Source organism: Podarcis pityusensis (genome assembly GCF_964106645.2).
Source record: "Podarcis pityusensis genome assembly, chromosome: 17".
Classification (NCBI taxonomy): domain Eukaryota; kingdom Metazoa; phylum Chordata; class Lepidosauria; order Squamata; family Lacertidae; genus Podarcis; species Podarcis pityusensis.
This window is the reverse complement of record NC_138042.1, coordinates 10378244-10399149: the sequence shown is the minus strand read 5'-3', so window position 1 is coordinate 10399149 and position 20906 is coordinate 10378244. Positions and strand designations below refer to the sequence as shown.

Here is a 20906-nt window from a genome sequence, read left to right as displayed (position 1 = left end):
CTGTCACCCATGGAAGCGAAAGCCTTGAAAAAGGTCAATATGGAGGTCAAATGGCCGAAATATTGGGAAATTTTGGAACAAGACGGAGATAGACTGAAATTGCAGAGTTTTGAAAAATTAAAAAACAAAGTGCGAGACTGGCTTCATTATTATCAGATAATGGAGGCATTTAAATTGGACAGGAAAATTGGCTTCCAGGTGGAAAGATCCAAATTAGAAACAGAATTGTTAGAACCCAAAACTAAGAATTTGTCAAGAATGTATAACTTGCTGCTGAAATGGAATACTCAGGATGAAACGGTAAAATCAGCTATGATTAAATGGGCACAGGACGTTGGACATAACATTATGTTTGCTGACTGGGAACAGTTATGGACCACAGGTATGAAATTTACGGCATGTAATGCCTTAAGAGAGAATATTATGAAAATGATATACAGGTGGTACATAACCCCAGTCAAGCTTGCGAAAATCTATCACTTGCCTGATAACAAATGTTGGAAATGTAAAGAAACTGAAGGTACATTTTTTCACCTTTGGTGGACGTGCCCAAAGATTAAGGCTTTCTGGGAAATGATATATAATGAATTAAAAAAGGTATTTAAGTATACCTTCCCCAAGAAACCAGAGGCCTTTCTCCTGGGCATAGTGGGCCAAATGGTGTTAAAAAAGGATAGAACTTTCTTTATGTATGCAACAACAGCAGCAAGAATACTCATCGCAAAGTATTGGAAGACACAAGAACTTCCCACGCTGGAGGAATGGCAGATGAAACTTATGGACTATATGGAATTGGCGGAAATGACTGGCAGAACCCGTGACCAGGGAGAAGAGTCGATGGAGGAAGATTGGAAGAAATTCAAAGACTATCTTCAGAAACACTGCAAAATTAAGGAATGTTAGAGTGATGTTGGATTGAAAATAAGTGGTTTCCAGCTGTACAGGTTAAAGTTAAGGATAGACTAAGATCAAAGATTAAGATTAAAGATGTTTAAAGAAATGGAAATTTGATAATAAAAGGGAAAAATTTAAAGCTATATGACATTAAGAGTAAGGATTAGGTTTAAAAAAGTTGAAGTTATATATTTTAACATTTTATTAAATTAAAGATTGGGATAAAAAAGTGGAAAAGAAACTGCTGGACAAATAATGTGGATTGGAATACAAAAGAGGGAGGTATGAGGAAGTCCAGAAAATAAGTTATTTAAAATTGGAAATGGAAAAGAGAGTTTGTTTTTAATTGTTATGTTTTATGTTTTCATTGTTAAGTTTTGTACTGTTCTTTGTGAGTGTTGTTTTTCTTTTTTCTTTGTTTAAAACTTTAATAAAAAATTATTTATAAAAAAAAACTAATTGCTTCAGTTGCTCATAGTTCAAATCCTCTGATAATATTTCTTGAAGTACAGTGGTACCTCAGGTTACAGACGCTTCAACTTACAGACTCCGCTAACCCAGAAATAGTACCTTGGGTTAAGAACTTTGCTTCAGGATGAGAACAGAAATTGTGCTCTGGCGGTGCTGCAGCAGCGGGAAGCCCCATTAGCTAAACTGGTGCTTCAGGTTAAGAACAGTTTCAGGTTAAGAACGGACCTCCGGAACGAATTAAGTACAGTGGTGCCTCGCAAGACGAAATTAATCCGTTCCGCGAGTGTCTTCGTCTAGCGGTTTTTTCGTCTTGCGAAGCAACCCTATCAGCGGCTTAACGGATTAGCGCTATTAGCGGTTTAGCGGCTATTAAAGGCTTAAAGGCTTAGCGGATTAGCTGCTAAAAGGCTATTAAAGGCTTAGCGGCTTAGATAAAAGGGGGGGGAGCGGAAAAAAAATATCAAGACTCGCAAGACATTTTCGTCTTGCGAAGCAAGCCCATAGGGAAATTCGTCCTGCGAAGCAACTCAAAAACGGAAAACCCTTTCGTCTAGCGGGTTTTCCGTCTTGCGAGGCATTCGTCTTGCGGGGCACCACTGTACTTAACCTGAGGTACCACTGTAGTCCAAAAAAAGATATCCATTCTTCTATAAAACATTCATCATTAGGTTCTCTTAATTTTGCTGTTAATTTTGCCAGTTCTGCACAGCCCACTATCTTACTTATCCATTCTTCTTTGGTGGGAAATTCTTCTGCTGACCAGAGACAAATGGCTGATGAAGATGATGGACTATGCTGAAATGGCGAAAATGACCAGGAAAATCAGAAACCAGGAAGAGAGGAACTTTAATAAGGAATGGGAAAATTTTACAATGTACTTAAGAGAACACCGTAAACATCTAAAAACTTGAGCAGCATTTGAGTAACGCTTGTAATGTACTAAAAACTAAGGTAAAAATGGATTATTTAAGAAAAATAGAGAAAATATGTGAGGCAGTTGAAAAAGGTTGAAAATGGAAACCATGGAAGGGTGGAGGGGAGTCAAAGGATTAGGGAACCCTAAATGCTGCTGATGGTGTCTAATGTTTGAATTTAAATGTTTAGTGTAAAACTGAATAAAAAAGATTGTACAAAGGAACTTCTTCCTTCTTTCCTTTTCTGTGCATAAAGAATCCTAGCTGCTGCTGTTATATACATAAACAACTTCAACATTTTCGGGGGGATTTCTGCCCCAATAATACCTAACAAAAATGCTTCAGGCTTTTTTATATATATACTCATTTTAAACAATTTTTAAAAAATCTCATCACGTATAATTTCCCAAAATACCCTCGCTACTCCTCAGATCGTATACATTTTTCAGACCTTCCCCGAGTGCTTGAGGGCAAATTACCTGGCTCCGCCACCCCCCAGCACTAAAGCGATGGTGTTGCCTGTGAGGACTCTCGCCAGGCGGGAGAAGTCGCTGTGGCGATCGGCGTTCTTCTCAAAGACCTTCTCATACATCTCCCTCTGCAGTGGGGGAAGCAGAAAAAGAAGGGAAGGGGGCTACTTCCACCAGCCTCCAAAGAAGCAGGAGAACGTGAAGGGGAGTCCTCAAGAGTTTGCCTGCTTCAAGGCATCAACTTTTCCCATCCAGAGAAAGGCACTCAAAATACCATATTTTTCGCTCTATAAGATGCACCAGACCACAAGACGCACCTAGTTTTTGGAGGAGGAAAACAAGAAAAAAAATATTCTGAATCTCAGAAGCCAGAACAGCAAGAGGGATCGCTGCGCAGTGAAAGCAGCAATCCCTCTTGCTGTTCTGGCTTCTGGGATAGCTGCGCAGCCTGCATTCACTCCATAAGACGCACACACATTTCCCCTTACTTTTTAGGAGGGAAAATGTGAGTCTTATAGAGCAAAAAATACGGTAGGCACCCGGTGGGGAGGGAGGTCCACTCACCTATCAGCAGAGCCCAAACAACAAAGCACACTTTCCCATTTAAGGAGCTGAGAGGCAGGGTTGTGCAATAGTTAGAGCGTCAGCCTAGGAGATTAGGGTTCAAATCCACATTTGGCCATGAAGCTCGAGGGCAGGGGTGGACTTTGGTAAGCTTTGAGCAAGCCCAAAATTTGGCACCCTCCCTCCAAATGCGTTATATGTAGGGCTGCCTACATATAGGTTCAGAAACTTCAGCTGGTGCAGAATTCAGTTGTTCATTGCAGCAAAATGTTTGAGCATCTTACACCGATCCTGGTTCGACTGCACTGGCTACCAATTAGTATCTGGGCCCAATTCAAAGTGCCGGTTTTGACCTATAAAGCTTTAAACGGCTCAGGATCACAATACCTCAAGGACTGCCTCTTTCCATATGAACCTACCCAGACACTATTTATTTTAAATAGTGTGATCTTTTCTGTGAACCGCCCTGAGACCTCCGGGTATAGGGCAGTATATAAATTCAACAAATAAATAAATAAAATAAATAAATCTCAATTACAGCTCCTCTGAGTTTTGTGCCCCTTTAAGCTTGGCGCCTGGTGCCTGATGTTGGCACCAGGCGTCCTTGGGACGGTCACCACCTCTCGCAACCCAGCAACAGGGTTGTTGCGGGGATTAAATGGCAGAACCACATAGGCCACCTTGAGCTCCTTGGAGGGAAGAAGACAGGGTACAAATGTGACAACAAACAAATACCGTATTTTTTGCTCTATAAGACGCACCAGACCATAAGATGCACCTAGTTTTTGGAAGAGGAAAACAAGAAAAAAAAATTCTGAATTCCAGAAGCCAGGACAGCAAGCTATCCCACTTGCTGTCCTGGCTTATGTGATAGCCACGCGCAGCCTCTCCCGGGCAGAGGATGAAGGCTCCCCCAAGAGCCGCGCTCCCTTTAAAGAGCGCACGGAGTGTGTGTGCGGCTCTTGGGGGCTTTTCCCCGAGGAGGAAGAGCCGCACACACGCTCCACGGGGCTCTTTAAAGGGAGCACTAAGCAGAGCCTCCCGCCTGCATTCGCTCCATAAGACGCACACACATTTCCCCTTACTTTTTATGAGGGGGAAAGTGTGTCTTATAGAGCGAAAAATATGGCAAATAAACAGGGAAGGGGGTAGGTGTGGGAGGGAGGGAGGCTTGGAGTGAAGGGAAACACTGTGCAAAGGCGAGTGGGGTTCTAAGCTCAATCAAAATGATTCAGGGGCAGGCATAGAATCACAGAATCATAGAGTTGGAAGAGACCACAAGGGCCATCGAGTCCAACCCCCTGCCAAGCAGGAAACACCATCAGAGCACTCCTGACATATGGTTGTCAAGCCTCTGCTTCAAGACCTCCAAAGAAGGAGACTCCACCACACTCCTTGGCAGCAAATTCCACTGTCGAACAGCTCTTACTGTCAGTAACATCCTCCTAGGAATGGGCAACTAAGCCTTGCCAGGGAGAGCAGTGGGATGAAGGGACAGGCTTTTGGGTGGGGAACACACATGGGAAAGTGGAATTGGCTAGTACCAGCTTGTTTGGGCTGCGTCTGGAGAAGACCCGACGCGGGCATTTGATGTGCAGGTGCCCCGAGCACCAGCTGCGCATGTTGAGCCACTCCACGGTGCGGGCAGGGCTGGGGCCGTCCTCCCGGTGCAAGAGGATGAGCTGCTTCAAGGCTCGGACGGCCGTGCTCTCCAGCATCTGCTCCAGCTGGGGAAAAGCAGAGAGAGGAAGGACATGGAGGGCAGGTCCTCTTTTTATCATCAACTAATAATCATAAATAAATAAGAATAAAAATGTGCACCCCACCTCCCGAGGCCATTCCATTGTAACTATCCAACCTTCCAATATTTCAACACCTCTTGCGATGGTTTGACCACTTTCTGTTTTAACGGTACAAATTCTACAAACTCCCTCCATATCTCCTCAAAATCATTTCTCCTACATATTCCTCACCTTTATAATTAATAGCTATATCCCACACCTCTTTATACCATTCTTCCATTTTATAGTCTGCTTGCCCCTTCTACTTCTTAGCTATCGTAATTCGTGCAGCTGTCAATAAATTTGCGAGCGAGTCCTTCATAACCTTCCACCCCATCGTAAATTGATAACAATGCTACCTCTGGACTTGCGCTCAGCTTTAACCCAGTGATTTGTGTTATCTCCTTAAAGACCCTTTGCCCAAAAATTTGTACAGATTTACACCTCCACCACATGTGAACACAATTCCCTGTTTCCTGGCCTCCCCTCCAACATAACACTGAATATTCCTTGTTTATTTGATTTAATCTGACTGGTGTTAAATACCATCCCCAAACTAATTTATAGTAATTTTCTTTGATTCTTATAGACATTTTCAACGTACGTTTCCCCCATATGTTCCCCCAGGCCAGGTCCTCTTGCCTCTGCCAAGGGCTCCCTGATTCCTCCTCCCGGGCCTCCGATCCCAGCAGAGAGCGCCTCGCTTCCCAGACCCTGCTCACCTCGCCCAGGGTGGGCTCCTGGTCCCCGAGGCCCACAATGAGGATGCAGTCAGCTTGGCGGATGCAGCGCACAGTCCAGGGGGTCAGGGTGCAATCGGTCTGGTACAGCACAATGCGATGGATGTCCTCTTGCTGGGCCAGCCAGCCAGACAGGCGGTATTCATGGATGCTGGAGGGTGTTTGGGGACATGGGAAATTTATTTTTATTTACTGCCATTTTTTATAGCCCACCTTTCAGGGTGTGAATCCTACCAAGGTGGTTTACAAGCAGTATTCAACTACGTGTTTTAAAAGCTACAACAACGCTATTAAAAATAAAAGGCAAACTTTCAGACTTGTACAAACAAGACTTCTCTAACCTCAAAAGCTTGAATTCTATTTCAACTGAAAGAAAAATGTTTAATTATAATTGGGGAGAAAAGGACAGCCGTTCATGTTCTTGCTGTATCCTCCTCACTAGGTGGTACTCAAGGTGAGGAACGGAGGTGGGAGAGTAAATTTAGGGAAGTCAACCTTTCGCCTCTCTCCTTCCTATCCCCTCTTGACCCCGCAAAGCGCCCACCCTACTGAACCTCTAGAAAACCTAATATATGGGAAATAATTGTGTACAGCTGAAAACACTGGCAGCATTAAGATAAATTCAACAGTGTAAACAAGTTTTGATGGATGCATTAATGGAATACTGAATGGTATAGTTTTTGTAAAATACGCAGGGATTTGTGATATGCAAAATGAACCGTGGAAAGAGAAGAAGGGAAATCATTGATATCTTAAGGAAGTAAAATAAGTTTTTGAAATTGTAAAACAGGAAATGTAATAAAACCTCTAAACCCCTGGAAGAATCTGGCAGTCACGACAATTCTGCCTTCGGACCCTGTGCAGGGGCACACAGGAACACACAGAGAACTTACCTGTCCAGGGCGGAGGCCCCAAGACGGGCCCGGATGATGTCACTGGTGAGAAGCAAGGTTGGGCCTGAAAAAGCCAGAAGAAAAGTGGTCATGACTGGTGGAGCCAGGGCCAGGGAACGGGAGACAGAGAGAGCGAGAGTGAGAGAACGCTGTAGTTGGGCTCACCAATGGCGTTCAGGGCGTGCTTGAGTTCCAGGGTGAAAGCTGCCATGGGAACATCATCACAAACCGGGAGGACGGCCACCGTGGAGAGGTTGCTGGCTGGATTGGTCAACTCTGAGCTGGAGGTCATGCCCAGTCCAGAACCTACAGAGCGAGACCCAGTGAGCATGTGGCTGGCACAGGCATTCTATGAATGAAAACGGGACTCTCTACACACTCCTACCTGGGAAAGGGCCACGCAGCTGCTGCAAGTTCCCCAAGATCTTCTGACTCAGTAGGTGTATAAGGCGAGTGACAACCTGTTTAAGGCAGAGGAAGTCAAGCAAACACAGAAACCAGCGAGTATCTCTGGCATGCTTAGCCTGGTTAAGCAGAACGCCGGATGAGCTGTTGTTGCCAGCTCCTGAGCAACACACATTCATCTCATGTGGGGCCCTGAGCCAGGTATTGGATATACTATGAGCAAGGGGCTGGCTGGGCCACTTGAAGCTCACAGGACAGCCCTTCCTCTAATCTTCCCTAAACAAAAAAGGTAAAGGTAAAGGACCCCTGGATGGTTAAGTCCAGTCAAGGGCGACTATGGGGTTGCGGCGCTCATTTCACTTTCAGGCCAAGGGAGCCAGTGTTTGTCCACAGAAAGCTTTCCGGGTCATTTGGCCAGCATGACTAAACCACTTCTGATACAACGGGACACTCTGACGGAAACCAGAGCGCACAGAAACGCCGTTTACCTTCCCGCCACAGTGGTGCCTATTTATCTACTTGCACTGGTGTACTTTCAAACTGCTAGGTTGGCAGAAGCTGAGACAGAGCAATGGGAGCTCACCCTGTCGTGGGGATTTGAACTGCCAACCTTCTGACCCACAAGCCCAAGAGGCTCAGTGGTTTAGACCACAGTGCCACCCGCATCAAGGTCCTAAACAAAACAACAATATCTTCCTGCACACATTTTTAAAAATAGCTCCCTGCATGTCATCACTCCTGGCTATAGCTTCACTCAGGCACCAAAGAGCAATTCTAAAGTGTACCCCTTGGTAGGATTCTCTCCAGCTACCATTTATGGGGCAATGAACTCTAGCCTGATAACAGAATAATATTTGTAGGAGGCATTATGTTAAGTGTGAAGTAGCATCTTCTTGTTGCTGCTCTCACTCACCAAGGCGATGCAATATGTGTGTGTTTCAGAGGGTCTTTCTGCTACATGGCACAGCAAGCTCACGGCAGTCCAGGAGAAACTGCAATATGAGGGTTTGCCTGCCTTCATCAATCAGATGTGTGGGTCTCAGCAACATCTCTGGGCATATTCAACAAACTTGGGATTAAGTTCATTGTGAAACAAGCAGAGGGCCTAGCAATTAAAAACTGTCTAGAGAGTTTGCAGGCAGAAAAAGAAATTGCTAATTTGTTTTATAATCACCAGGAAAGTCTGTGCGTTGTGAATTTATTCTCATGGAATTTCCAATACATATTTTGGGCAGTAACTGCTTACAATGGTGTGGTAGATGTTAGTAAAGTGCTTTGTTAAGGCTCCAGGCTTCGCTCTCTTGTGCTTTTACCACTGCTCTCTTTACTTCGAGTGTTTATAAAACCACTCTGCCTGGGTACATCTTCTGTCCCAAACACTTATCTCATATGTTTATGTCAGGAGTCTCATATTACAAATGATGGTGAAATAAACCCTCAAACCAGTTGCACAAATTAAAGTATGCGAGTTCAGGACCTGTTATGAACCGGCTTGCAGAACTTACTTTGAAGGCAGAATCTGGTACTTCTTAAGCACAGAATTCCTCGCCACCCACCTGAGGATACCGTCGCTTGATGTTGTTAAGGGTCCCTTCTGGGAGCTTGGCCAGCTCTGTGTCCCTTACAGCATGGACAGTGGTGGCTCGGACCTGGCGAGTCAGGGCTTCTACCTGAAGGGGCAAGAGGGGGAGGGGTGTCAGGAGTTCATCCTACACTCAAGTAGGACCCTGGCAGAGACACATGCCCGACTGGCATGTTCCCTCCCTCCTGGTCGATCGTTCGGGAGCTTCATAAGCTTTCTTCAGCCCAAACATCACAGCAACTGATGCCAACCGACATCGGCACGCTTAGGGATCTGCACAGTTTGTGCATCATGCGTGACAAACCTCAGCAACTCAGCATTTTGGCTAATCTACTTTATTTACATATAAATACACACGGAGCACTGCAACATGGCTCCCTCTCTCTCTAGCATCAGACAGCAAAGAGAAAAAGAACAAAGGACAATAGTCCCACTTCATGGAACACAGTAACACAAACATCCTGTCTCCGTCACTTCCCACTCTGTGGAGCCAAAACATATACCGTCATGTGATGGACAAAAATCCCATGACTGCAATCATGGAGCAGGAATTCTAACATCGGGGTCACATTAAGCAGGATTCCTAGCATAAAACGGATGAGCTCCTCAGATGTCAGAGCTGTGCCTGACAAATAATATGTTGGCATTAATGATTTAGGTTCCAGGCACAGAAGGACAGATATCTAGGAGGAGCCATGACTGGGCAAAAGTAGAGATGCTCACTGTGTGTGTCCAAGTCTAGGCTAAAGCGAGAGTCTGATACTGTGTACAGCTTAAGGGAAGAAAGGGACCACTGTACCCTCTCTCCTAAGAACAACCCTTGGGACCAAATTGGGTGGATAGGTCTCTTTGTCACGATTACCAGGAAATAGGCCTCTGTTCCAGCAAGACCTCCCCTGAGCAAGTCTCAAGGTTGCTGCAGATAGTTCAGCAACTACATGAGACTGCTCAGAGAAGGATCTGTATCTGCAAGGAATCTAACATTTGCTGCAAGTCCCAATGCTCCACTGGAACAGAGGTCTTTTTTCAGACACCATCAGATCACGCTGGAAGAGAGCAGAGTTTGGTGGTGTGGTGAAATTCTCCATCAGCAGTTAATGGAGTCTCTCCAACCCTACTTGTAGAATCACTCTGTTTTCCAGTCTGTCTCCCTGAGCCTTTCACCCTGGGACAACCCCCTACCTTGAACTTGTATTTTCTGCTCACTATTTGCCCAACCAAACAACAGCACTTTGCAAGGAGGGAGGAGCAAGTGGGCATAGTTTGGTCTCAGTTATGGTTTATAAACCCTAGAAGTTACCAGTGTCTTTGGTGGGGGAAGTTGGAGGAGAGGGAGAAAGAGGGGGGGAGAGAGAGACTGTACCCGGGAGCAGAAGCATCTATTCAATGACTTAGAATTGCAGAGTTGGAGGGGACTTAGCCAGACACACAGAGCAGGCAAGCTGCCCAGCATTCCTCTCCAAGACCTCCTTCTGCAACCATCCTCGTTAATAGCAACTCACCACTCCAATGAGGTCTCCACGGCCATATTCCCCAACCAGCTCCTTCTTGCCGTTGCCCTTCTGGATGACGGAGCGCAGCCGGCCATTCAGCACAATGTAGGTGCAGTCGGACTTGTCGCCTTGCCTAGGAAAAATGGAAAGAGGAGGAAAACCTGGTCAGATTGCCCTCTCTCTCTGTGCAGGGCATCACTTTCAACGGCTGGCTTTAGGGGACAGCAGAGGCCATCACCAAAGAGAGATATAATAATAACAATTTATTATTTATACTCTGCCCATCTGGCTGGGTTTCCTCAGCCACTCTGGGCAGCTCCCAACAGAATAATAATAATAATAATAATAATAATAATAATAATAACAATAATGTGATAAAAAGGGACGCAGGTGGTGCTATGGGATAAACCACAGAGCCTAGGACTTGCCGATCAGAAAGTCGGCGGTTTGAATCCCCACGACGGGGTGAGCTCCCGTTGCTCGATCCCTGCTCCTGCCAACCTAGCAGTTCGAAAGCAGGTCAAAGTGCAAGTAGATAAATAGGTACCGCTCTGGCGGGAAGGTAAACAGCGTTTCCGTCTGCTGCTGTGGTTCGCCAGAAGCGGCTTAGTCATGCTGGCCACATGACCCGGAAGCTGTACGCCGGCTCCCTCGGGCAATAAAGCGAGATGAGCACTGTAACCCCGGAGTCAGCCACGACTGGACCTAATGGTCAGGGGTCCCTTTACCTTTACCTTTAATGCGATAAAACATCAAACATAAAAAAATTCCCTAAACAGGGCTGCCTTCAGATGTCTTCTAAAAGTCAGAAAGTTGTTTACTTCCTTGACATCTGATGGGAGGGCGTTCCACAGGGCAGGCGCCACCACCGAGAAGGCCCTCTGCCTTGTTCCCTGTAGCTTCACTTCTCGCAGGGAGGGAACTGCCAGAAGGCCCTCGGCCCTGGACCCCAGTGTCCGGGCTGAACGATGGGCGTTGAGACGCTCCTTCAGGTATACTGGGCCGAGGCCGTTTGTAGAGTGGTTTGGATGGGAGCATGGTGACATGGGGCACATTGGTGGGGGGGGGGGAGGGCCGACTGGGGCTTCCTAGCAAGAGGGTCCCTCCTTCAGCAATGTCCTGGAAGCTCCTGCCCCACTCCCCGCACTGAAGCAGCAGGAAAGGACCAGAAACTGCCCCGTGGGGAGGATAACTTCAGAGCCCTGCGCCAAGGAGAAATGGGGGTTTCTGGGCACAGGGTGGGCATGGGTGGCAACAGTGCTTGCCCCTTACCTGTAAAGCGCCCGGCCAGCCTCCACAGCCATCCAGTCAATAGCAAAGTCCATCTGGCGCACAAAGGGAGACATTCGAGCTGCTACCGTGTGAGCCACGCTCAGGACCACACTGGGCTGTTCCCGCATAATCCTGGGGGGGGGGGGGGAAGAATCGCAGGTTAGTGGTAGAGGAAGTTGCCCCAGTTTGGTTCCCCCCACAGCCCAGCCCAGCATTTCCAGGGCCAGCCCCAGGAAGCACCTCTGACTGAGACCCAGGAAAGGCCAGCCAGGGCTAACTGCACAAGGCTAGCTGGAAAAGTGCCTGGGCTCAGCGCAAGGGCCAATTCACACACCAGCACCGAGTCACTACTAAGGGCAGAACAACCCTCCCCAAACACGGGGAGCTGAATTTTCCCTTTTGAACTTCATGACATTGTGCTCATCTTTACCTTTTGTACTTCATGATCATCAGGTCTATTTATTTATTTTTAATTAACTGGTGTGGCTTTTACTGGCTTAAGCGGATGGTTTTACTGTACGCTTGAGTTTTGCAGAACAACATTTGGTTATTTATTTTTTTAAAAAATATATAGTAACCAGTTTAATCCATTGCCCTAAATAAAGTAAATGAATAATAAATATTAAAATAAAAAGATGGGGACTGTCATAGTACCAGTTTCAACCATCCCAGCCAATCTTTTTGTTTTCAAAGAAATTAGCCAGCATGCTGAAAAAGTGATTCCAGCGGCTGCTTTGCTACTCAAGAAAAGAAAGAATAATCCTTAATGGTGGAGGATAGGAAAGCCCCCCTCCTCCCCCTATCCCCGGACTGTAGCCACATTACCAGAATGAAGAAATGAATGGAATCTGGGCTTTTCATTCTGCCCACCTGACTCTCCCTGGATCACATAGCAGAGGAGGAAGGATGGCAAAGGCGAAGAGAGCGGAAGTAACTAGGCAAGACTTGAGGAACAATATCAAGAGTCCAGGAGTGAGCAATGACAGGTGGGCAGGTGAGGAAAAAACAGGTACCACATGGCAAGGGGTGGGTGGAGGTGTGTTTGTCATTTTGCATTTCTTAGTGCAGAAAGCATTGATCTGATGTGTGTGATCTTTCCTATTCTACTTAATTCAAGAGGGTTCTAGAAGCTTCTCTGTGTGAAATAAACAAGCAGAAGGTTCCTGATGTTTGGGTTATTCCTTCAGAGAAGCTGAGTACAGCTGGCTTAAACTGGTCCTGTTATCTCTTTCTGTCAAGGTCATGCTGATTGTAATAAGGGTATACAACAAAGAAAATCCCCTGTGTTGCAAAGCAGAAAACTCTGAACCACCACAAGCAACACGCGGCTAATAATATATTAACAATAAATTTATAACATTATATTGTTCCTCAATTTATAAACAACAAACACGTAAACGTGCATGAAGTCACAAATGATAGGAGTCCAATAAATGTTCCATCAGCTTACTACACTTTTAAGTGATTGCTGATCCATTGCTATTAGATGTACTTGTGTGGACAATCTATTTGCTGATGAAGAATCATCTTTGAAACAGGTTAGCAGAGTGTGTAACCTGAAGCGTATGTAACCCGAGGTACCACTGTACATTCTTAGCTGCGTGTTGCTTGTGGTTGTTCAGACTATAATAAGAGTCCAGAAGGAGCCGGGGTTTCACTTTCTATCTCTTTTCCTTCTGGTGTGGTGTTCTGCACATAGTGTTAAGGTTTAGTCTTATTATAAGTTACTGTAAGCTTAGGTTAAGTCTGCTGCAAGTGGATCCCTTATGGACAGTGCCAATCCTGAATGTATTGGATCTGTGACCATTATGCTCATTTGCCTTCAGTAGCAGTAAAGCTCTGCTGGATGAAATACAATTGCCTCTGGTCTATTTTTTGAGAATCCTGCAACGTGTTTAAGTTTTTATTCTGCTAACCATACGCTGGAATCTGCTCTGAATCAATATTGAGTACAATTCCATGACCGCATTCCCGTGCCACTCACTCGTAAAAGTCGGACTTGGAGATCTTGAGGAAAGTGCAGTCGCGGTTGGCCTTGATGGTGAAGATGAGCGGCTCCCCAGTAAGCACGGCCAGCTGGCCCACCATCTCTCCGGGCTGCGTCAGGAAGAGGCACACGTCTTCGGCCTTGTCAATCATCCTCTGGTAAACGTGCAGGCAGCCCCAAAGCACAAAGTGCAGACTGACATCCTGGCAAGAGAGATCAGCGTGAGCAGCGTCTCCCCAGGGAACAGGCTCACTTTGGAGCATGAAACCCAACAGCAGAGCTCTAGAAAGCATTATTTTTTAAAAAATATTTTATTAAAGTTAAAGTTAATTAAACAATAATAAATGGAAGCAGAGGGTGTGGAGAAAGGCTTGGGGAGGCAGGATTTGCTAAGAAACATGTCCATCAAACATGGGGGGCAGCACTAGATGCAGTCTACTGGTAAAGGCAACTATTTTATGAGAGAGAGGGTGACAAAGAGAGGGGAATGTGCACTTTCCAATTCTTTCCTGTGCTGCATCATTGCATCCTCTCACTATATTGTGTGTGTGTGTGTGTGTGTGTGTGTGTGTGTGTGTGTGTGCTGGTCCCGTGGGTTACCCGAGAGGCAAGGTCCAAGTCCGGTCTGTGGTCAAAGGTGCAACATGGAGGCAGTCCGTAGGAGCTGAAGATGGGTGCAGGGCAGGGAGTCGGGTGAAGTCAGGAACAGGCTTGCAAGCAGGGAGCCAGGGCGGCTCAAGAGCTCAGGCAGGAAAGCAGGACAGGGTTCAGGCAGGAACTAACAATCAACAATGTTGCTCCCGCAACTTGGGACTGGGGCTGACCGGCTTTTATCTGCCCCGAGGCATAGGGCGGCCCCGATCCTCTGGTGACTCGCCTCTCCTGGCCTGGAGGCGAGCACTCCTCCTGCGGGAACTTAGTTCCCTCCGCCTCTCTGCCCTGAGCCTCTGCAGCTCAGGAGAGGCTGGAGGGTCACCGGACCCAGAGGCAACCTCAGCTTCCTCCTACAGGGCTGAGAGAGGAGCACCTGCAGGCAATGGGTCCTCCATCACCTCAGGAGCCAGAGCAGACTCAGCTGGTGCCTGCACCTGAGGATCCGGCACAGGTGAGGACCCTTCAGGCTCATGCTGGTTCTGGAGGCGGGGAATCCTGTGCAGGCTGGGATCCCTCAGGTTCAGCATCTGAGTCCGAATCCCAGGCCATCACAGTGTGTGTGTGTGTGTGTGTGTGTGTGTGTGTTTAACACTGGACTCCATCCTCCCTCCTCGGGGCCAGACGACTTTGCTGGTGCCACCCATAAAACTTACTTGATCTCCTTGGCGGGCAATGACGGTCCCAGCCTTAGCATGGTGCAGCAACACCCGGTTATTGAGCAAGGAGGAATCCTGTGGAAAGAGAAGAAGGGTGAGGGCAATCTGGGACGAGGGTGTGCTAGCAGGGCTGTAGTCCTAGCCCTGCAAGAGGAGCCAGGGTCTCCAACACCCGGAGCAAAAGGAGCCAGGCCAGCGACTGATCCTGCAGCAAAGAAGCCAAGTCCTCAGCATGTCAAAGCCCATGAAGACCCCGGCTCCTGCAGTGGCAGATGTGGGGGAGCTGAGCTCCCAGAAGGGAAACAACTTGCTGGGCCAGGTGAGGAAATCAGCACTCTTGAAAATTCCCTTGCCTGATCGTGACAGGTGAACATTGCACTGGCTCTCAACCCAAGCATAGTAAAAGAAACATCAACCCAAGAAATGAAACTAATACGGAACCGGTCTAGCTATCATGGCTCGCCTCAAAGACCATGGGAACTGCAGTTGTCTCAAGGCACCGAGACTCGCCTCCTTTCCAGGACTCAAAAAGCTCTGAACCTTAAAGCAGTTGGATGTAAGCCCTGACCCCAATTGTTTATGTAATTTACAGGGCATTTAATTTCTGTTAATTTCAATGCAAATTGACCTGATCGGCACCTCCCAGACTAATGTGTAGATCAGAATGTAATTATTCTTTTACGAGTTTCGCAAGCGCGCTTTTACGAGTTTTGCAACTGCAGTTCTTGAGTGACTCCAGATTGTCGGTATTTTGTGGGAGTGATTCAATCGCATGTCAGAAATTTAGGTTTCCGCAATTAAGGAGGATTAAATAATGGGCCCTGCCGCCAACAAATCCACAACCAACTTCTTACAGGTAGGAAGAAGACAGTGTGGGATTAACGACCGACTGATGGAAAGATGCATAGCCTTTGAAACCTTAAGTTCTTTTTCCTAACCAGTTTTTAAAATTGATTTTTTAAAAATTCCTTTTAATGTAATTTTGCATGTTGTATAACACCTTGCTGCATTCCCCCCCAAAAAAACCTCAGTCTATGAACACTGAAATATATATGAAATATATATTATAAAGCCTCTGCACAAACAAGTAGAGAAAGCTCACTACTTGTGATTCCCAGCAACTGGAAATCAGGGGCGTGACGGGACAAAACTAGCCGCTGATGATCAGAAGTCTCTTATGTGGCCTTGAAAACAGAGCAATTGAGAATTTCTGAAACAATGGGATATTAGCTCTGCCCAAGGCATGATGGAGAACAGCAACAACCGAGAAAAGATAGACATAATATTTTACAAGGACAGGAAGATACATCACGGACAGAATAATAGCCACACACAGGAAGAACAAGGATACAGTTTGAGTGCCTCACCTGTAGTTTTATAAATCATTTAATGCATGGGTAGGCAAACTAAGGCCCGGGGGCCAGGTCCGGCCCAATCACCTTCTCAATCCAGCCCATGGACGGTCCAGGAATCAGCGTGTTTTTACATGACTAGAACGTGTCCTTTTATTTAAAACGCATCTCTAGGTTATTTGTGGGGCCTGCCTGGTGTTTTTACATGAGTAGAATGTGTGCTTTTATTTAAAATGCATATCTGGGTTATTTGTGGGGCATAGGAATTCATTCATTATTCCCCCCCCAAAAAATATAGTCTGGCCCCCCACAAGGTCTGAGGGACAGTGGACCGGCCCCCTGCTGAAAAATTTGCTGACCCCTGATTGAATGTGTCAGTACAAATGGAAGTCATTAATATTGCAGTTGTCGTATAAGGGATTGTCATTTTGACCGGAGTTTAATTGAAATTAATAAGATTTTGGAACGCAGAAATAAAGTAAATCATCCAACCATCAATTCTAGCATGCTGGGAGGGCTAAATGATATAATTTGGCATCCGAATGATTGGTATTAGGAACTTTATTATAATTTAGAATTGTTAAAATGAGGCTATTATTGGTTTACAGTGGTACCTTGGATTACAAACCCCTCGGGTTACATTTAGGGTTGCAGACTCTGCTAACCCAGAAGTAGTACCTCAGGTTAAGAACTTTACCTCAGGATGAGAACAGAAATTGCGTGGCAGCGGCGCAGCAGGCCCCATTAGCTAAAGTCGTACCTCAGGTTAAGAACGGTTTCAGGTTAAGAACGGACCTCCGGAACAAATTAAGTTCATAACCAGAGGTATGTATTGTAATTGAAAACTAATAAAAAATTATGTGGCCTTGAAAAACAACCAATTCCCATGCAGAATGAGAAGTAAGGGATCCCAGACGGCATCTACCTCAATCTTCATGAGCTTGACCAGCTCCCGCTTGGCAGCCTCAAAGATGGCGCTCGTCTGGCATCCTTGGTAGGGGCCGAAGGGACAGTCGCCCGTTGCAGAGTCGTCCTCGCAGTAGTTGTAGTGGTAGATCCCAGACGGCTGTTCCTCCACTGTCACAGACTTCCGCTCCCGGGGCTCATGGGATGTCGACTGCCAAGGATGGTGACAAGGTAAGGTCAGGTAGGGGGCAGAGGGGGCAAGAAACTACCGGAGAGGAAGGCTCCCGCGAGAGGGAAAGGAAAGAACCCCACCATCTCCACCAGGCACAACCCCTTTTTTTATATACTGTATAAATACACTGGAACCTTGGTTTTGTTTTGTTTTTTACTTTTTCAATTTAAAGTTTTACAATCAATTATCCAACAACCAACATAAAAACAAGATTACAAAGATTCTCCTGAACTTCCCTCCTCCCCTCTGTGGGTCCTTTCATTAACCATTTCCTCCTGCATCTTTTAGAATAATCCAAATCTTTTACATCTCCATTATACCCAAAAATAAACTACAAGTGTTATTCCAATCCTACTAATGATTTTAGCTGTTTACAATGGCTTTTAAGATAATTTTTTCTCCGTTCCTTGTTAAAAATTTGGTCTTCCTGATTTCTCCTTTTGCCCTTCTAGGCTCTGACGCTTTCTGGTTTAAATTTCTGATTCTTTGCTTCTTTTTGTTATATGCTTGCACTTTGGTTGTTGCTATTGAATCAATAAGAAAAACGAAACAATGCAAGAGTTTCTACAAAAGCAGGGTAGCTCTAATTCTCTCTCACCTGAAGTCATCTGACTGAGAGACTACAACCACACATCACCACCTGACAGGCTCCATCTTGGGGAAACCTAGCCAGATGGGTGGGGTATGTATGTCTGTCTGTATGTATAAATAAATTATTATTATTATTCCCTCCCTCGCTCTAGGGCAGCAGCAGCATCCCACAGGCACCAGCAGAGCATCCCAATCGCTAGAGACTCACCCGGGCGAAGCCAGCCAGTGAGACGGAGCTGTCTTCCTGAAGGGACACTGAGATGCGGCCTCGTTCGTAGGCCATGTCAAAGTCTGAGCGGGGGCCCCTCTGGATCCCTGGGTGAGGAAAGAACACCAGAGAAATGGAGCCGACTGAGCCCAAGGCCCGCGGATGCTGCATCTCCACAGGAAGGCAGAAGGTGGTCAAGGCAGAGAGAGACACATACCTGAGATATCAACTGGCATGGAGATGCAGCGACTCAGCAGCGGGGCAGCGGGAGGTTCCAGCAGACCTGCTTTCAACGGGTCACCTGGAAGTATAAAAGACTATCACTCACCAGGCCCAGGAGACATGTGGGCACCTCATGTTAATAATAATAATAATAATAATAATAATAATAATATCTTTATTTATACCCCGCCCATCTGGCTGGGTTTCCCCAGCCCCTCTGGGTGGCTCCCAACAGAACATTAAAAACAGAATAAAACTTCAAACATTAAAAACTTCCCTAAACAGGGCTGCCTTCAGATGTTTCCTAAGTCAGGTAGTTGTTTATTTCCTTGACATCTGATAGGAGGGCGTTCCACAGGGTGGGCAGCATTACTGAGAAGGCCCTCTGGTCTGGTTCACTGTACATTTCTTGCTGTGAGGGAACCACCAGAAGGCCCTCAGAGCTGGACATCAGTGTCCGGGCTGAACGATGGGGATATCCTTCAGGTATACTGGGCCGAGGCCATTTAGGGCTTTAAAGGTCAGCACCAACACTTTGATTTGTGCTCGGAAACGTACTGAGAGCCAATGTAGGTCTTTCAGGACCGGTTTTGTATGGTCTTGGTGGCCACTCCCAGTCACCAGTCTAGCTACAGCATTCTGGAACAACTGTAGTTTCCGGGTCACCTTCAAAGGTAGCCCCACATAGAGCGCATTGCAGTAGACCAAGTGGGATGCTCACATCCATGAGAGGGACACCCAGACCCCCCAAACTCACATGTGCCACAAAATCATTCCTGGGGACATTTCTGCCCAGGGATAACCATCCAGATACTGTCAGGGACTGGCTGGATGAAGGGAACACCCAGAGGAGGAAGGCTCAGAGCCAGCGGATTGGTGGCAGTACACCGAGAAGAGGTCAGAAGGAGAAGTTTGGTGGGAGGTGTTGTTAGAAGCCGAAGGGGCAATAGGCTTTAGTGAGCAGGAAGAACCTGTGACACAGAGCAGTTCAGACTTTGAGGCGGAAGCAGAGGAGGGCAGTCAAGAGGCTAGTGAAGACCCCAGGGAGTCTCCCCTCTCCTGCTGCGACAAGCTCCCCTCCCCACTGGTCTCCAAGAATGCGCAGGATAATGATGGCAACGGAGGAGAGGCCAGAGGTGCGCAGAAGCATTTTGAGACTGCTTGGGAAGCACCCAGAAGAGGAGGAGCCTTAAGGCTGGCAGAATGTGGGGACCTTCAGTCCTGGCAACTGCTCCATAGGAGCAAGACCTACTGGGAAGTGTTGCTGAGACCACTAGGCTGAGTGTATGTTCGTTTCCTTGAGAAAAGAGTTCACTGAAAACGGAGATCTGCTTCTTTTAGCGCTGACCTGCATCTGGCTCCAGCCTTGACAGATACGTCCACCTGTCAAGGCCAAGAGTATGCAGGGAAAGGAGGAAGGACAGCGAAGAGGGGAGAATCAGCCGAGACAATGTGGGGTGCTGCTCTCCCGGCTGCTATGTAACTCAGACAGAGACCTGCAGAGGCCGTCAGTAGCATCACAGCCTCCCTCCCAGCTCCTGTGGTGCCATAGTGAGGGGAAGCCACTGGAGGCAGAAGCCAAGCTTGTTTGCTGCCCCAAACATTGGTGCACCCAAGAGAAGCGGCTTAAATTTCTGCCTGCTTGGAAGGAGTCAAATATAGCTGTCTGGGGCACAGTAGACAAGAGGGCAGGATCGCTGCTCAGAAAACTGACAACCCTTACTTGTCTCCCCTGAGCTCCAGTTTTGATTCCAAGAACAGCCCTTATTTCCTCCCCCGGAACCGACAGCTAAATCCACGTCTGAGGCGGCATCCTTTGTTTTTACCTCCCTCGCCTCATCTGCGTTGGGGAAGTTGAAGGTCAAGCTGGGGATGAGCTAAATGTTTAGCAGCCGGGGCCTGCAGAGCACCAGGCTCTCTGGAAACAGAGGACCCACCCACAGCTTCCTCATGGATTAAGTCAGATGCACGCGGGTCAAATTCCCTTACCTTGGTCCCTGGAGGAAGCTTCCCCCTGCCTTCCAGAGCTATCCTTGGCATCCTCGATGGAGGAGGCGCTAATGACACGCTTGCTGTGTCGGACGGGGCTGGTACGAGAGGTGTGGCCCGACTGGGGGAATAGCCGGAGTGGTTGCATCTCCTGGGGATGGAGAACACAGTCATGTTTGTCCGAGTACGTTTCCAAGCAAAATTCAAAGTGTTGGTGTTGACCTTTAAAGCCCTAAACAGCCTCAGTCCAGTATATCTGAAGGAGCGTCTCCACCCCCATCGTTCTGCCCGGACACTGAGATCCAGCGCTGAGGGCCTTCTGGCGGTTCCCTCATTGTGAGAAGCAAAGCTACAGGGAACCAGGCAGAGGGCCTTCTCGGTAGTGGCCCCTCCCTTTGGAACGCCCTCCCATCAGATGTCAAGGAAATAAACAACTATATGACTTTTAGAAGACATCTGAAGGCAGTCCTGTTTAGGGAAGTTTTTAATGTTTAATAGGTTATTGTATTTTAGCGTTCTGTTGGAAGCCACCCAGAGTGGCTGGGGAAACCCAGCCAGATGGACAGGGTATAAAAATAATATGATAATAATATCAGATGTCAAGGAAATAAACAACTACCTGACATTTAG

At 46.9% G+C, this 20906-nt stretch overlaps 1 protein-coding gene across 6 annotated transcripts in view; it reads right to left on the bottom strand.

Annotated features, from left to right (window-relative positions):
* PNPLA6 (patatin like domain 6, lysophospholipase) overlaps window positions 1-20906 on the bottom strand; it is an 89185-nt gene that overhangs the window by 29766 nt on the left and 38513 nt on the right. For all 6 annotated transcript variants that reach the window (XM_080988047.1, XM_080988050.1, XM_080988051.1 and 3 more), the window contains exons 12-26: window positions 20277-20427; window positions 18283-18366; window positions 18066-18172; window positions 17054-17245; window positions 14774-14851; window positions 13464-13669; window positions 11480-11611; window positions 10217-10340; window positions 8689-8802; window positions 7113-7188; window positions 6893-7033; window positions 6728-6791; window positions 5817-5985; window positions 4858-5040; window positions 2759-2877 (exon numbers count right to left, since the gene is read on the bottom strand). In XM_080988047.1, the coding sequence (XP_080844173.1) occupies window positions 2759-2877; window positions 4858-5040; window positions 5817-5985; window positions 6728-6791; window positions 6893-7033; window positions 7113-7188; window positions 8689-8802; window positions 10217-10340; window positions 11480-11611; window positions 13464-13669; window positions 14774-14851; window positions 17054-17245; window positions 18066-18172; window positions 18283-18366; window positions 20277-20427 (1940 nt within the window). The remainder of the gene's footprint in view (window positions 1-2758; window positions 2878-4857; window positions 5041-5816; window positions 5986-6727; window positions 6792-6892; window positions 7034-7112; window positions 7189-8688; window positions 8803-10216; window positions 10341-11479; window positions 11612-13463; window positions 13670-14773; window positions 14852-17053; window positions 17246-18065; window positions 18173-18282; window positions 18367-20276; window positions 20428-20906) is intronic.